Below are 18,650 nucleotides of genomic sequence, written 5' to 3' on the forward strand. Positions count from 1 at the left end.
ATCTGCCACGTGCATCTCAGAATACGATCTTGAATTATTTACAAAAAGTTACACTTTTTGTAGTTTTATTACAAAGGCATGAAGTAAAACACCATGTTTTGTTTCATCTTATGAGTCTGTCACACTAAGAACTGTGTACCTAAATCAGAATAAATAATTTAAACAGCCTCTTTGAAATGATTTGAAATATGTTGTTCTTACAGTGAGATATGCACCATGTCACATGATGGGGTGAATTCTCACTGAGCACCTTCAGACTATCATTTACAGTAAATTATATTATCTTTTTCTTAATGTTCTGTAGTTTGCTTTGTAGAAGTGAAAAATGTCAGTTGACCTGCTAATATAATGTGCAATGCAATTTTCATTTCAAAATAACAAGAAAAACATCTGTCGCTGATATCTTTGTTCTTTAAATGTAGCTTATACTCAAGGATTATATTTAATACATAAAGTGCCATAATGGTGATACAACCAATATTTTTGACTAACAAATAACATTTATTCTTGCTATAACTAACCATAAAATTCTACATTTCCTGTTTATAAAATCTTAAAATATCAAATATCTTAGACTCAAGTCACACCTTCAACCCTAAACCATCAAATCTATTTCATTTAACAGAAACATATTCCAGAATTCAAATAATAGAAGTCTATAAAGATCTGAAATAAATATTTGCGTCATTTAAAATGCTTATCCCAATGATTGTCTACAACCAAAATGGAATCCAACACCACACAATACCTTAAATAATTAAACTCTTTTACACTGCATCATAAAATTATTAAGACATCTGAGCTGCTAAAATAGAAAATAAGCCAGTGCTCACTATCAAAGATCACACCTTTCTAAATTTGTACAGTAAGACCAAAAATAGACCACAGTGATGCATGTCTGCTCAAGCACTAGATCACAAAGCAGTGTGTGCTGATTAGATATTAAAAGAAGAGAAAATAAATAAGCATTCAGCTGTAGTATCAATAACTGGTGTGCAGTAATAATGCTTTCGACTGAGTCATGGCATGTTGATAAGAGACTGGTCCAAGGGCAAGAAAAGGCACAGAAAAACAGACCCACACACACAGTGGGGTGAAGAGCAGCAGCTGGCAGCAGGTCGTCTCAAAAACACACAGGACTTGCACAGGTACGTCACTTTCGAGAGTGTTTACAACTCGGCCCACTCTGATACAACTTCTACAGTGAAACGAGATCTTCAGGCTTGTGCAAATGTCACCCTATCAGCAGCTGAACAACATTCAGAGGCGTCCGAACCGTTTCAGTGGAATTAACTTATTTTCCTAGAGTAGCAATGCTTCACGATATAAAATAAAGAGCAAACTGCTATTCCCTCCACTATCCATTAATAACTCACCCTGTGAATTGTCTGTGATACTGGATTATCGGTATCATCCCACCTCCTGGTTCACAGGAGCTTTTTGAGCAACATTTGAACTTTCATTACCGGCCTTCAAGTGGATGGCCTCCACTTTTGTTGCATTATGATTGATGACCCCACCCACTTTTTCAGTCTTCATTTTATGACCCACTTTTTCAGTCTTCATTTTATGAGTTGGAGCAGGTTGAGGTTCTGACTTCCGGGCCACTGCCTTCACAGGAGGACGATGTGGATCATCCCCAATGTTGACAGACAAATTTGTGTACAATGGCTCCAACTCTTTGGACAGGAGCTCATAAGTCAGTGAATTCAGTCCATCGGAGCGCCAATTCAACCTTGTGCGCTTCAGCAGGTCAAACCTACAAGAAAAAATTCATGAAGAGGAACTGACTCAATAAACAGAATAAATGGATTAAATAATAAATCCATCCATACGCTCTTAAAAATAAAGGTTCTTTATTGGCATCTATAGTTCCATATGAAGAACTGGTAACATACATAGAACTTTTGGTTGGACAAAAGGTTCCTACAGTGGAAAAGGGTTCTTTGAATTAAACCGTTTATGAAATGTTAAGAACTCTTCACTTATAGCTTCACTGGGGAATCAAAAATGGTTCTCCTATGGCATGGCTGTGAAAAAAAACCCTTTTGGGAACCTAATAGTTTCTGGAAATTTACCAGAAAGTTTCTATCAAGTTTATAATATATTTTGCATGTGACATCACCTTCTCGGGTTCTGCTCATTGCCCTGATCTCCTTTATGTTTGATCATCTTATAATGCCCAATGGCCAAAGGGGGGCGCATTATCTTCATCCCAGAGAGACGGACTCTAAAGACAAAACCACAGGGCAAGTAGAAATAGTAACATAAGAAGAAAAAACTGAAGAAGGATGGTATGAATTATCAAACAGACAGAGACTAAAGAAAGAGCGGCACAAAGCACAGCAGGAAAACTATTTCCAGCAGAGTCCGCAAGGTGGGCCAGATGGATGTGAACCAGCTAAAAAACTACTAAAAAACTACTGTTGTTGAGGATTTATACGTAAAAAGGTGCCAACCACAACTGGAAAAAAAATCCTCAAAAGGTTCATCTAAATTGGAGTGTCTAATCCAGCTTTTAAATACTTTAAAGTATTCAAGTTCAGCCATCTGAGTCATCTGAGTCAGACAAGGATATACTGATGGTTTATTATGCGACAGTCAGGTTTACAAATCACCATGAGCTGATATAATGCCCTCAAAATGTTCTTCAAAAATACATTTCAAGTCAGTTTTCCCAAAACTCATAAAGCTGGTTCCTGGATTATCTCCACTAAAAATACTTTTCGTCTGGGATTAGATTTGATCTGTATCGTACCCTGAAAAAACACTCATGGTGAAATCAAACCATGTAGGCATATTAAACAGCAAGACTCAGAGGTGCTGCCTTGTCGAAGATGTTGAGCAGGTAGGGACTTAGTTCTTACTCAAAAATAGCCAATTACATTACAGCAAATGACATTTGGTTCCATTAATGGTCCATGACCGTGTACTAAAACATTTTGAGAGTCAATCATACTCATAAACTACTACTGAATCTATAGCATGATGTAAAAGTATAGATAGGTTTTCATTAATCTTATGAGCCAGATGTTTGTAGAGAATCAAAACTATTTTTGACCAGTGTAGTCCCCTGATTCTTGACCAAATCATTTACTGAATCAAATACATTTAGGCAACCAGTGTTGTCTGATTCACAAACAAATTAGCTTTTTTTTGTGAATATAACACAAGCTTAATGTATTACTGACTGGTGTTCCTATGACAACATGTAGTTAAACATGCTATGGATTTTGTCAGTAGTACTTTATAAAAAATAAATAAATAAATGGCGAAATTAATTATGCCACATTTTTGTATATTTAGTACTGTTATTTAATACACAGTTAGAACAGTTATTGTATGTTGCCTATACAAAAGACAGTAAAAGAAAGGTCAGTAAAAAAGTTTTTTTTTTTTTTAAATGATCTCATGGACTTTTCCTCTAAAAGAATCATTAACGCAACGGCTAATGAGGAATCAGAGCCAGATTCGTTAGAATCCTCATGATGCTCAATCAAGTCACTTAAAGGGGTCATGAACTGAGAAACCAAAATTCATTTGATCTTTTGACATGTAAGAAGTCACTGTTTTTAAGAACTCAAAACTAAAACTAAAATCAGCTTATATTGAATCCAATCTGCCAAAATGACAGGATTTAGAATGTACCACTTTATGATGTAATAGTGTGGCTAAACACCGACTCTGCGGGAGAAGATTCAACACTTGCTTCTACATTACTGGATGTTTAGCCCCGCCCACCAATTCACGCATGCAGTAGGTATAACAAGAGTGACAAACATAGGTCCCCGGAACCAAATGATAAACTTGATGAACTTTATTTTTAATAAAAGTTCCAGACCACATCAGTAACAACTTGGTCCTTTGCTCAATTAATTTTTATCACGGATTCATATACAGACAAGGCAACGTTCGACACAGGATTCTCAGAAAGATTGAAATGTGATGCTGTGCCGATTATATTGCATCAAACAGTAATGTTCTGTCACACAAGTGTGAGTAACTGTTTTTATTACAATCCCTTTGTTTGTTATTACAGATCATTTGATATATACTGAGTATTTATGCATTTTTTACCTAAATCACAGCAACATCCATCTATGAGGAATGTCGCTGTCAAACATACACAGATGTAGCCAATCACAGCAGTGGACCTCAGAGAACAGTACATAATAAAAACAAAGGCAATTCATGACCCCTTTAAGAGAGAACTAACCATAAAGAAAATGCAATTCAAATCCTCAACACTACTAATAATCCACTACACCGGACTCATTCTGGTTTCAAGGCTTCAACAACGTTCAATCTTCTACAGCAAGTTTCTTTCTGTCACAGAAATAAAATTACTTAAATTTATTATCGAATAAAAAGGCAGTAATCACTGAAGTGTACAGACATCTATATAGTTGGAAGCCTTGAGTCCAATCTAGTGATTCATGCATGTACTTACTGGTCCCTCCTGTGGCTATGCGGGGGAGGGCATGAGGGATAGACGGATGCAGTGAAAATGAGAATAATGACAGGAGACCAATGCGAATGAGAAATGACAACAGAATGGTGATGGAGAGATGACAGACGTGCAACACAAATGCTTAACAGGATGCATTTCTGATGCAGACGTGCCAGTTACTTTGAGCTCTTCTACATTCCAGGCTGTTTTATGTTGAAATAACTCATGCAAATGCATTATAAACTGAATTCTGCTGTCCTCACCGAGCTGCGATGTCATCGTCCTCTCCTCCCCAGCCCCAGTACTGGTTAGGAAATCCGTTCATTTTGAGGTACTGCTCTGGGGTTACAGCAGACACCCCTCCGAAATACTGCGAGTATGGAAGCCTGGGAAGAAAGGAGTCAGAGCAGTGGTTTAGTGAGGCACAGAGGAATAAGGTTATCTGTCTCTACTATCCTTCATCAATCATTCCATCCGAAGTGTCACAGCTTTCCCTGCAGTTTAATCTTCATCTATATCTCTGCATTGCATCATTGCAGCAATCTGTACGGATGGATAGAAAACCAGGACCCCTTATAAATGAACAGAAAATGCTGTTTAAATGCGTCAAAATTTAATAACTATTTTCAGAACACTACCACACTAATATTTCTAAATGTACACGTTTTCTATGCACTGAATGATCATATGACCTGCTACAAAAACTGGGAGCAAATCATAACAGGTTTCATGTTCAAGGGGTTTTTGCATAAACGTGGACAAAAAGTAATAAGTAAAGTTTTACTAGATTTCAAAACTTAAACATGCAACATAACGACATCATGTGACAACCATACATAATGTGTACATCACTGTATTTTCATGTGATCTTTGAATAAATCTGGGAAAAAAGGAGTGTGTGTTGAGCTGTATATACACGACTCTTTCAAAAAAAAAAAAAAAGGGGTTGGAAAGATTTTTTTACGTTTTTGTAAGAAATCTCTCACAAGGCTGCATTTATTTGATCAAAAATACATTACAAATAGTAATATGTACAATTTTCAGTTGTCTAATGTCACATGATCCTTCAGAAGTCATTCTCATTTGCTAATTTGATGATTAGTCCTTATTATCAAATTTGTAACTAATAAATATTAATATTAAAACTAATTAAAAAGAGCTTTAATGTACCTTATACTCCTATCACCTATTCTACATTCTTTAGTACTGTTCAGAAAATATTGAGTGATAGCTAGATGAGCTGCTGCTATGTATCTTTCTTTGTAATTTTCTCTGTATTTCTACTCAAGGACTAACTCTCTGAGTCATGTCTAAATGCTTTACAGCCTTCAGCGGATTCATCACAGAGAGGTCCTGATGTTGTCCTCAGCCTTGGTGGACTGAATATATGGGTTGTTTTCTCTGCAATTTTTCTGTTCTCACTGAATGTTTTTATCTAGGTGGACATTGTGGCTGCAGAGTACAGAAATGCAGACTCTGTGGCCTGAGATGTACAGACCTGGATGTCAATTTAGAGGGCCAGAGCCATGAGTTACTGCATATACCTGTGTCAGCACTAATAATGAATGAACTACGTCCCCTATTTTACCATGCATGCATTGTTTCTAGAAGTTTCATAAGATCTAGAAAACTGTGGTTAAGTGAACAGTTGTTTTTCTTTTCATTTCCTTTTATTTTTAAATGGCCTGTTTTGAATGAAAGTGTGTAGAATTGAATTGAAAATTGACCACAAATGTATTTTAAAAAATATTTGACTTTCACTACCATCCAAAAATTTGGGATCAGTAAGTTTTAACACTTTTATTGACCAAGGATGCATTCAATTAAACAAAAGCGACAGTAAAGGCATTTTAAATGTATCAAATAAATGGAATTCTTTTGGAAATTATATTTATCAAAAAACCTTGAAAAAAATGAATCACAGTTTGCACAAAAATATAAAGCATTTTTTGACACTGAAGACTGCAGTGGCTGCTGAAAAATTTGCTTTGCCATAATGCCATCAGAGGAATACATAACATTTTAAAATATATTAAAATATAAAACATTTTATTTCATTTTATAGAAAAATAATATGTTTAACCAATAAGTGCCCCTATTGTGGAATTTTGAAAATAACCTTTTATGCAGTGTGTAACACAGCTCTACGTGAATAAAAACATCCTGCAAAGTTTTAAATCTGAAAGTGCACCGTGTGTAAAGTTATTGTCTCTCAAAAGAAAGAGTCGACTCTGAATCATTGAAACGAGTCGTTTTTTAAACGAATCCCAAGCCTTTCATGTTGATGTCAACATGAAACATTAGCATACTGCCCGCCCACTTGTTGGTCTTTTAGTGTTGGTCTGAATGAAAATGAAAATTAATTCTTTGCCACGAGGTGCCACTTTTGGAGCAGTAAAAATAGCGGTTTCCCTGGTAACGCTGTACACAAAGCAGCACTGTGCACACAAACACTGTTTTATCAGGCATTACAGGCATGATGTAATGAAAATGAGACCAATTTGACCAAACACGGCAGATTAGCATCACGCAAAGGAGAAGTTTGGGAAAATGAATCGTTGAGCAAATAAGGTAAAAATAAATTCATATTATAAGACAATGAAAGTGTTTTTTGACCTTGCATGCGTGTCAACCTATTGTCAGGGACTCCCAAAACCAAAATATGAACGTTTCATTTCCCATAATAGGGGCACTTTAAACGTTTGAACAATAGTGTACACTGGCATCTAACCTTGATTTTATCCAACTACACATTTTTTTTTTAATCATACTGTAATACAAAAAATTATTAATATAATAATAACAGTATTAAAACTTATACAGTTATATTGAAGTGTCACTAATTTGACTACAAACATAAAAATGCATGTCATTAGGTTTCACCCCGTACATTAAGATAAAATTAGAGAAAAGCTTTGTTAAAACATTCAATCCTATGATAGTGGGCAGGGTACCTGTATCTGAACTTGTCCATAGCTATGGAGAGGTGTGTAGGGTACTGGGGGTGGCAGGTGTAGGTGTTGTGGTCATTCTCAGGCAGCAGATCGACGTCATGCAGGAAAATACAGCTCCAGTTCTCCTCTTTCAGTGCCTCCTGCACCCCAACATTCAGCAACTTCGCTCGGTTAAACGTGGAGTTCCCTGACTGATAACACAGACTATGAGCAAATCAAGTGTACACAAATGCATTCTTCGGTAAGAATGGAACACTAATGTAGCTTGACAATAAGATATGAGCTTTGTTTACCCTTTGTCCCAGTTACTTCCTCTAATTACTGCTAGGATTTTTTTTCTATACAATAGATGTGACAAGTCAGTGTAAAAACGAGCAACACACCTGATGCACAATATAAATGCCGTAGTGGACCTGCTGCCTCTGTAAAAAGGGGTGCAGATGGTAGAGGAGGGTGCGGAGGTGGGTCTGGCGGTTACGGTAGGGGACCACGATGGCTGTGTGGTGCCGTGGCTCACAGTCTGGCGGGCGGTAATGACCCCCTAAGGTCACCAAGGGGTTCTTCTCTTTTATCTTCTCCAGGGAGGGGGGTGATGAGAGGTGGACAGAAACAGGACCCACTGGCAGACAGCAGGAGGAAAGCACACATGCAATTGTTGTAAAAAAAAATTTGTCCTACAGCACCAAATAAAAGGAATACTATCCCTAAAAATGTCAATTATGTCATTATTAAATCACTGTTTGTCCAAAGCAGTATGACTTCTTTTGTGGTATGCAAAATGACAATTTATTGTGCAATATCAGAGATTTTGCTATTTCTTACATTTAGATTACATTTGCTGTCATTTAACGCTCACTTAAATTTTTTTTAAATCTTTTAACCACTAACAACTTTATATCACTATTAAATGTTATCTTAATGGAGGACTTAAAGTGACAGTTAAAAATAAATAATTCAAACATAAAAATGAAAAAAAAAAAAAAAAAAAACATTTTTTCAAGTGGTGAATTTTTAACATTGTGTGCCGCAATGGAAATAAGCCAAGGGCTTTATTGTGTTTTTATCCTCAACAGTTTTTCTAAAGTGTATGGAATACTTGCATTTTGTACAGTTTTATAAACTTGTCAAATAAATTTAAATTCAATTCAACTCAATTATTGATACTACAGATATTTTGGAAACTGTTTAATGAATGCTTTAAATTGTAGTTAAAAACAAAAATGAATAATTTTGTAATTAAAAATTAATTGACATTTAAAAAAAACAGCAACCGGTACATTCTTGAAAATATATTGTTTTGTGATCTACAAGAGAAAAAAACAGTCACACAGGTATGGAAAGATAAAAGTTAGTGTAAATGATGTAAGAATCTTCATTTTTAGGGGGACTACACTCAATAAAGAGTCTTTGGTTTATTTAAAACTGCAATGAGACATAGTAAATAAACAAATCCTATTACTGATCAATGTCTTAAGCACTTTAGAGTGAATTTATATCTACCCAGCAGTGGAGAGGGCAGTATACAGTCCCTGAGCTGCTGTTCTGGTCCACTGGGTCCTGGATGGTGGAGCACCAGAGAGGTGAGGTTGGTGTAGACATCATGTGGTCGAGAGTAGTCGATCTCAGGCTCGGTAGAATGAATCAAAACAGACACTAGGCCACGAAAGCCTCCCAGGGAGAAGTAGAGGACAAACGCGAACTGGAAGCCCACTAACAGAGCCAGAGTGCAGGGAGAGTCCAGCACTCGACCGCAGCACACCATTATGACATCCGACAAAGAGCAGGAGTGACAGAGGAAGGGAGGATTGGAAAGTCAAAGGATGATGGACAAGAGACAGAAGAGAAGAGAGATGGAGTGAAGACAGTGCAAGAAGCATGAGAGAGGGAAACGTGGAAGGATAACAGGGGTGATGAGGAGAAACAAAGTTAGCTCATTGAGCTAAGAGAAGGACATCTATGGCATGTGTGGGAGTCACTGGAAAAACAGAGGAACACAAAAATCAATAGTGGCAGATCTATCACATCTAACAACAAAGGAGAACTTTAAAGTGCCAGTGTGTCCGGGATCAATGCCAGATCTCAGATTAAATCAGCAAAGACCACACACTTTTTGGGTCACTCTTGTTACTCAGTACAGTACTTTAAAATATAAAATAATAGATATGTATGCATGATTAAAGCATGATTATAAAAAAATGCCTGATCATAATACAAAATAAATTAATTAAAAACGATACGATTAAAGACGATAATTTGAAAATACTTAATTCAGAAAAGGATTGTGAGTTACTTTACACAAGGTTATCAATCTGAAGAAAGTTGATAATTTTTTAACTATCTTTTGAAAATCTTTTAAAAAAAATTGATGTTTGAAAAAAAAATACAAATTTGACATTTATACATCATCTGAATAAATAAGCTTTCCACTGATGTATGGTTTGTTCGGATAGGGCAATATTTGGCCGGGATAAAATAATTTGAAAATCTGGAATCTGAGAGTGCAAAAAAATAAAATATTGAGAAAATCGGCTTTAAATGTGTAAATTAAGTCCTTAGCAATGCATTCATTCATTAAAAATGTAATTTTTTAAATATATTTATGGTAGACAATTTACATCTTCATGGAACATGATCTTTACTTGATCATATATCCTAATATCCCAAAGATTTTTGGGAAAAAAATCTACAGGTGCACCTCAATAAATTAGAATGTCATGGAAAAAGTTTCTCAACACAATCTCAACAAATTAAAATACTTCACAAGACCAATAAAAACATTTTTTTTTTTTTGTGAATTGTTGACCTTCTGGAAAGTATGTTCATTTACTGTACATGTACACAATACTTGGTAGGGGCTCCTTTTGCTTTAACTACTGACCTTTAGCTCATCTGCATTTTTTGGTCTCTTGTTTCTCATTTTCCTCTTGGCAATACTCCATAGATTCTCTGTGGGGTTCAGGTCTGGTGAGTTTGCTGGTCGGTCCAGCACACCAACACCATTTAAGGGGAAGTCGTGGCCTAATGGTTAGAGTCGGGCTCGCAATCGAAGGGTTGTGAGTTCGAGTCTCGGGCCGGCAGGAATTGTGGGTGGGGGGAGTGCATGTACAGTGCTCTCTCCACCCTCAATACCACGACTTAGGTGCCCTTGAGCAAGGCATCGAACCCCCAACTGCTCCCCGGGCGCCGCAGCATAAATGGCTGCCCACTGCTCCGGGTGTGTGTTCACAGTGTGTGTGTGTGTTCACTGCTCTGTGTGTGTGCACTTCGGATGGGTTAAATGCAGAGCACAAATTCTGAGTATGGATCACCATACTTGGCTGAATGTCACGTCACATTCACTTAACCAACTTTTGGTGCTTTTGGCAGTGTGGGCAGGTGCCAAATCCTGCTGGAAAATGAAATCAGCATCTTCAAAAAGCTGGTCAGCAGAAGGAAGCATGAAGTGCTCCAAAATTTCTTGGTAAACAGGTGCAGTGAATTTGGTTTTCAAAAAACACAATGGACCAACACCAGCAGATGACATTGCAGCCCCAATTCATCACAGACTGTGGAAACTTAACACTGGACTTTAAGCAACTTGGACTATGAGTTTCTCCACCCTTCCTCCAGATTCTAGGACCTTGGTTTCCAAATGAAATACAAAACTTGCTCTCGTCTGAAAAGAGGCAAAAGTCCAGTTCTTCTCCTTAGCCCAGGTAAGACACCTCTGATGTTGTCTGTAGTTCAGCAAATTGCTTGACACGTCTGTATGTGGTGGCTCTTGATGCCTTGACCCCAGCCTCAGTCCATTCCTTGTGAAGTTTACTTAAATTCTCGAATCAATTTTGCTTGACAATCCTCATAAGGCTGTAGTGCTATCGGTTGGTTGTGCATCTTTTTCTTCCACACTTTTTCCTTCCACTCAACTTTCTGTTAACATGCTTGGATACAGCACTCTGTGAACAGCAAGCTTCCCTGGCAATGAATGTTTGTGGTTTGTGAATGGCACGTTCCAAGATGGTGGCTGATTCATCCTTAACGTGCAATTTACCATTTGCACATGTTGACAGCTGGACACGCAGCAGACTGTCTACAGACAATGCTCAATACAATATTGTTTTAAGTTGTATCCTTTGATTTTTATGCAAGTAGATTTTATAAGGTGTGCTCTAACTAAGGAAGAAAACTACTGTATTAATTATTCTTCCCATGTGAGTCCGACTATAAAGAAATTATGTAGCAACTAAATAAGTTAGATGAAAGAGCTTTAAAGTTCTTATTCTACTAATGTCCGGGAATGTATTGCCAAATCCAGGACCATATAATAGCTGTGCCCCAACTTTTACTACTCCAACTGAACTAAAATCCAGGTCAGGCTTGGGTTTTTATCCATGTTAAAATTTGTAGTTTTTTACTTAAATTGGATATGGTCCATATCTGGGCAAGAAACACAAATGCGGATGTAATAGTAATATCTGAATCTTTGCTCAACAAAACTATTTTAGACAAATAGATCAGCATCATTGGTTACAATGTTTTAGAGCAGACAGACCAAAGGGGGGGGGGGGGGGGGGTTGTAATTTATGTTAAAGAATGCTTTGAGACTATCACGTTATTTTCAGAATCTGGAGCTAAACAGCATGAAATGTTAGCTCTTAATTTGACAGTTTCAAAGTCATGTCAGCTTACTATAGTAGGTTGTTATAGACCTCCATCAGCTACCAGTGTTACTTTGACCTCTTTGATGAATTCTTTGGCTTCTTTGAACTATAAAGAATTGATATTAATGGGTGATTTTAACTTAAATTGGCTGCATCCAGTATCTGATGGTTTTAAAGTGTTTTGTTATACTTATAATCTTTTTCAACTTGTAGATTCACCTACAAGACTGAACTTGAAACGTCCAGAAAAAGCTACATTAGATCTTGTTCTCACAAATGCCCCTCATAAATATTCTCTAGCTTCTGTATTTGCAAATGATATTAGTGATCATTGTGTTGTTGCGGTAGCTAGAGATATAAAATTATCCAAGCAGAAACCACAAATGATCACCAAGCGCTGTATGAAACACTTTAATATATAAGGTTTTTTATATGACATTGCTCAATTTGACTGGGACAAAATTACATTAATCCCAGATATTGAAAGTGCTTGGAAATATTTTTATGACAGTTTTATTCTGATTTTTAACAAGTATGCACCTTTTAAAAAATGGAGTTAAATGTCGGGATAATCCGTGGTTCTCAACTGCAATGTCTGACCTTATTCATGGGCGGGATGCTGCATGGGCTATGGCCAGACAAACCAACTTAAATCCTGATTGGTTGTATTTTAAACAGCTTCGTAACAAATGTACAGTTATGATCAGAGTATTTTCCTGATAAAACAAAAAATCAGCAAATGCTAGTAAGTTCCGAAAAAACTAAGTTTTTGACAGGTAATACATCTGTTTCAGGTCTTCCCCATTGCTTAACAAAAGAGGGTATAAAAACAGTGGAAAAACCACAAATGCTCAACTGTTTTAATAGCCACTTTACTGCATCTGGGTCATTGTTTCAGACTAATAATTATACCACCGTAACTTCTGAATTTCTTAATGCAGAGCAGCATCTATGGACAACAGAGTTCGTTTTTAGTCACATTACTACTTTTGATGTCTGGTCTGCATTACAAGACCTAGATGTGAATAAATTGTCAGGTCCTGATTTTATCCTGATTTTGTTTCTAAAATTAGCGGCTATTATTATTTCACCACCATTGACATATCTGTTCAATCTTTCCTTAACAACCAAGAAAATTCCACAGATCTGGGAGTCTGCTTTTGTTGTTCCTCTGTTGGGGGCGACCCTACTTTATTAGATAACTACAGACCTATCTCAAAGCTATGTATCTTGTCAAAACTTTTGGAATGTTTTATCATTGAACAATTGACACAGTATTTACACACTCATAAACTTTTGTCTATCAACCAATCAGGATTTCATAAAAAAACAGCAACAGTACGGTTGTTTTAAACATAAATTAAATGATCTTATGGGGTCCCTAAATGAAAAACACCACTGCTTGTCTTTTTATTGATTTAACTAATACAGTGGACCATGAGATTTTGTTAAATAAGCTTAGAAGTGTTGGTCTATCAGACAATGTAGTCTTATGGTTTAATATTTATTTAAAGGGAAGAATTCAATGTGTGCAAGTGGAATGAATCAAATCAGACTTAATGGAAGTGGGTACGGCAGTCCCCCAAGGATCTGAATTGGGGCCATTATTATTTAGTACATATATAAATTGTCTAGAAGTTAATATTGAAAATGCAAGGTTCCACTTTTATGCACACAACACTGTCATCTATTGTTCTGCTCTTACACAACAACAGGCTCTGGATGATTTACAATCAGCATTTATATTATTTAAGCAAGGTTTTTTTCTTTAAAATTGGTCTTAAATGTTGAAAAAACTACATTTATGTGGTTATCAAATTCTATAAATCTTTTTGATAGTTCTGTTGTTCTCCAAACTCTGCAAGGAAAACTGATAGCATTAGTGTCAGACTATAGTACCTGGGCATCATAATAGATGACAAACTACGTTTTAATTCACATATTAATTATTTGAGACAAATAAATATGTGTCTGTCTCTAGTGTCTAGAACTTAGATTTTTTTTTTACTGATTCTTGACTACGGGGATGTAGTATATCAGCATGGCTCTTCTTATCTTCTTGTGTCCCTGGAAGCGTGTATCACGGTGCCTTAAGATTTATTACAGATTGTAAATTTTCTACGCATCACTGTAAATTATATAATAGAGTTGCCTGGTCTTCACTTTACAAGAAAATGCATTGGTACTTATTGATTTACAAAGCAATTATGTTTTTTTTTGCCATCCTATCTCTGTTGTTTGATTAAACAAAAAGTAGTTGGTAACTATTCATTGCCTTCCCAGTCTTATTATAATCTTCATGTACCTTCAGCTGGAACTAATCTAGGTAAAACTGCTTCTGAATATGCTGAACCGTCAGACTGGAACTTTGTTCAAATAAAACTGCGGCTAAATCAGTTGGTGTCTTTTAGTAATTTCAAAACACTTTTGCATGCAGTGGAAAAAGATTTAATGATTTGAAAATGCTTCTAGTGCTGTATTTTATTTTATCTTATTGTTGTGATGTTCTCCTGTAAAAGAGATTTTCAATCCCAGTGAGGTTCTCTCTTGGTTAAATAAAGGTAAATACAAAAAAAAAAAAAAAAAGGGGTGTCAATGATTGTCTTCTGGACAACTGTCAGATCATCAGTCTTCCCTGTGATTGTGAAGCCTAGTGAACCAAAATGAGAGACCATTTTGAAGGCTCAGGAAACTTTTGCAGGTGTTTTAAATTGATTAGCTGATTGGCATGTCACCATTTTCTAATTTGTTGAGATTGTGTGAATTGGTGGGATTTTGTTAAATGTGAGCCAAAATCATCACAATTAAAATAGCAAGACTTAAACTACCCCAGTCTGTGTGCATTGAATTGATTTAATACAGGAGTTTCACAATTTGAGATGAATTACTGAAATAAAATAAACTTTTCCACGACATTCTAATTTATTGAGATGCACCTGTATATATATATACATATATACATATCCATTAAAACTTAATGGAGAATGATGTGATTTAGGGTCTCTCTAAACTATTGGAAAAAAAACTAATGAAACTGAGTTTGAACTTTTTTGAATAAAAAAAATAGGAAGAAATACCTGAAATATTTCATAATTCTTTTTTTTTTAAGTGTATAGGGAACACTCAACATGCATTCAAACAACAAAAAGTTGACTGTTTTTGATTTTGTGACAACTACTATCTCATTGTTTAAAACCTGTGAGTACAGTATCCTATTATATTAAGACATGTTTAATATGAAAATGTGCTGCACTACAGGAATGAGCCTTTTATCGGTGAATAACAGACTGGTATTCCACGAGTACCTGTGCTGACTGGTCATAAACACAGGGTTGAGAGAGCACTGTCCTCCTCCTGTCCATCAAAAAACATCGCGCACCTTGAGGAGATAAATGGACTGATTAGACAAGATCTGCTGCTTACAAACGAGCTAATATTTTGCACTTCGATAAACCTGAAATGTATTTATTAAGCAATCACACATGCAGCAACAACAGCCACTGAACACGCGTTTTCTCTGACTCACCCACGGTCCACAGTGACGCTTCAAATCAGATCAGGCACCAGCAGTAGTCGATAGCTAGGACTTTATTTAATATTGCTCACTTAATTGTGGATAATCATTCCTCTATGGCGCACGCAAGAGTTTATAATATCCGCAGTCGCATTGAGCGCGTCGCGGAACGCTTCCTGAGCGCGTCAAGGCAGCGCGCCTCTGACAGACATGTTTGATGCGGTGACGCGCTATCAACGGGCGTTCTTTGACGCTGACGCTGTTACAATAAAAGCCCTAAGATACCTGTTAAAATCAGTGCTGCCTTCTAGTGAGAAAACACACGATAGGTTTAATACTAGGAGGCGGTTTTCATTCGCCAGATGATCTTGTGATGACGATACAGGCTTATAAATAAAGCTAAATAAAATTGATGGAAAAGGGACACGATGTGTAATCATGTGGATTATATCAAAGTGGTTACAATGTCATCGTCATTTTGATTCAGAATTATATTGATTTTGAAACTGATTGTCTAACCTGTTTACAAAAATAAAATTATATATATATATATATATATATATATATATATGTGTGTGTGTGTGTGTGTGTGTGTGTGTGTGTGTGTGTGTGTGTGTGTGTGTGTGTGTGTGTGTGTGCTCTTGTTTTTGTGACATATCAGGACACAACTCTGTATAATGACATGGGTATGACACAGGTATTACAAGGAGAGGGTGACTTATGAGGACATTCATTTTTCAAAACGCTTATAAATCATACAGAATGAGTTTTTTGAGAAGGTAAAAATGCACAAAGTTTCCTGTGATGGTTAGGGTTAGATGTAGGGTTGGTGAAGCCTCATAGAATATACAGTTTGTACAATATAAAAACCATTACGCCTATGGGATGTCCCTACTTTTCACAAAAACAAACGTGTGTGTGTGTTTGTCAAAATGGTCTCTCAGTTTGGTTCACTAGGCTACACAATCATGGGGAAGACTTCTGATCTGACAGTTGTCCAGAAGACAATCATTGACACCCTTCACAAGGAGGGTAAGCCACAAACTTTCAATTGCCAAAGAAGCTGGCTGTTCACAGAGTGCTGTATCCAAGCATGTTAACAGAAAGTTGAGTGGAAGGAAAAAGTCTAGAAGAAAGAGATGCACAGCCAACGGAGAGAACCACAGCCTTATGAGGATTGTCAAGCAAAATCTATTCAAGAATTTGAGTGAACTCCACAAAAAATGGACTGAGGCTGGGGTCAAGGCATCAAGAGCCACCACACACAGATGTGTCAAGCAATTTGCTGAACCACAGACAACGTCAGAGGCGTTTTACTTGGGCTAAGGAGAAGAAGAACTGGACTGTTGCCCAGTGGTCCAAAGTCCTCTTTTCAGATGAGAGCAAGATTTTTAAAATGTCCATGGTGTTGGTGTGCTTGACTAGCCAGCAAACTCACCAGACCTGAACCCTATAGAGAATCTATGGAGTATTGTCAAGAGGAAAATGAGAAACAAGAGACCCAAAAAAATGCAGATGAGCTGAAGGCCACTGTCAAGGAAACCTGGGCTTCCAGACCACCTCAGCAGTGCCGCAAACTGATCACCTCCATGCCACGCCGAACTGAGGCAGTAAAGCAAAAGAGGCCCCTACCAAGTATTAAGTACATGTACATTAAATGAACATACTTTACCGAAGGCCAACAATTCACTAAAAATGGAGTATTCTAATTTGTTGAGATAGTGAATTGGTGAATTTTTGTTACTGTAAATGTGAGCCAAAATAAGCCAAAAAAAAATTTTCTTGACGATTTTGATAACCTGATTAACAGAGAAAGACCTTAAATAGCCAATTATTTTTAATGAATAAAGAGATCATGGTACCAAAATAATAATTTGGACTTTGGGGGGAGTAAATGAACAGCTCCCTCATTCATCCAGTAAAGCATTTGTGAGATCAGGTACACTCACAACCTCTGTTCTGATTCATCCCAAAAAGGTTCTGAGTTCTACACCAAACTCATCCAACAAAGTACAGACCTTGCTTTGTGCATTGGGCCAGAGTCATGCTGGAATAGAAAAGGGCTTTTCCAAAACTGTTCCCACAAAGTTGGATGCATAGCATTGTCCAAAATGTTTTGGCATGCTGAAGCATTAAGAAAACTACTTCACTAGAAATAATGGGCCTAGCCCAACCCCATACCATTATCCCTCCTTCACCAAACTTTAAATTTGACACAGTGCAGTCAGGCAGGTAACGGTCTGGCATCTGCCAAAGCCAGGCTTTCCCAGCAAACTGCCAAAAAGAGATACGTGAGTCTCACAGAACAAGTCTTCACTGCTCCAGAGTTCAGTGGCATGTGCCATTTTCTTTCAACACTTCATCCAATGCTTACCATTATACTTGTTGATGTGAGGCTTGCATGCAGCTACTCAGCCATAAAAAAACATTCCATGAAGCTCCCGCCACACAATTATGTGGTTATATTAATGCTAGTGGATGTTTGGAACTGTGACTTTATTTGGTCTTCTGCTATTCCTAATGCTTCCACTTTCCAATTATACCACCTACAGTTGGCTATGGAATATCTAGCTGGGATGAAATTTCATGAACCATATTTTTTGTATTAATGAACTGACTTTATGCAAATTTTAATGAAAGCTGCATGGCTAGGTGTCTCATTTTATACAATGCTGCAACTGAAACACCTGAATTCAGTAATTAAGAGATGTGTCTCAATACTTTTGTCCATATAATGTATATACAGAAACTTAAATCATACAAGAATTACTCCGATACATAAGTACATCCACAATGTTGTAAAAATGTTGTTTTATTTTTATGTATAAAATCTGGAATTTCTCTGACACGGTTTGCAACAAGTAGAGTGACCCTTTGACATTGTGCTTGATAATGTAATCAATCAATATTTGGCTTTATTGAGAAAAGACGAGACATTATTGTTTAACAAGAAGAGCACTACAAATGTTTCATTTCACCGAACTCAAAATCTGTTAACTCAAGTTTTATTAGTCACAGCTTTCAAACCACGATGGTACACCACTTCTGCTCCTGAAGTCAAGCTAAAAGATATTTTATTGAAACTCGACAAC

The 18,650-nt window shown here is 36.7% G+C and overlaps 1 protein-coding gene across 1 annotated transcript; it reads right to left on the reverse strand.

Annotated features, from left to right (window-relative positions):
- Positions 1-391: 391 nt before the first annotated feature.
- b4galt3 (UDP-Gal:betaGlcNAc beta 1,4- galactosyltransferase, polypeptide 3) lies at positions 392-15,443 on the reverse strand. The gene is made up of 7 exons (XM_059527669.1): positions 15,350-15,443; positions 8,905-9,379; positions 7,788-8,023; positions 7,405-7,595; positions 4,714-4,836; positions 2,126-2,230; positions 392-1,759 (listed from the first exon to the last, which is right to left on the reverse strand). Exons 2-7 carry the CDS (start codon positions 9,164-9,166, stop codon positions 1,411-1,413), a joined length of 1,266 nt encoding a protein of 421 aa, XP_059383652.1. The 5' UTR covers positions 9,167-9,379; positions 15,350-15,443; the 3' UTR covers positions 392-1,410.
- Positions 15,444-18,650: the final 3,207 nt, after the last annotated feature.

This window comes from Carassius carassius, chromosome 37 (genome assembly GCF_963082965.1).
Source record: "Carassius carassius chromosome 37, fCarCar2.1, whole genome shotgun sequence".
In the NCBI taxonomy this organism is placed as follows: domain Eukaryota; kingdom Metazoa; phylum Chordata; class Actinopteri; order Cypriniformes; family Cyprinidae; genus Carassius; species Carassius carassius.

Excerpts from the sequence above, each read along its gene's own strand:
- b4galt3 (XM_059527669.1), bottom strand. The coding sequence starts at position 9,166 with ATGGTGTGCTGCGGTCGAGTGCTGGACTCTCCCTGCACTCTGGCTCTG. Across the intron at positions 4,837-7,404 it reads ATGGACAAGTTCAGATACAG|GCTTCCATACTCGCAGTATT; the intron begins GTACCCTGCCCA and ends CTTTCTTCCCAG. Across the intron at positions 1,760-2,125 it reads AATGAGCAGAACCCGAGAAG|GTTTGACCTGCTGAAGCGCA; the intron begins GTGATGTCACAT and ends TTTTTCTTGTAG.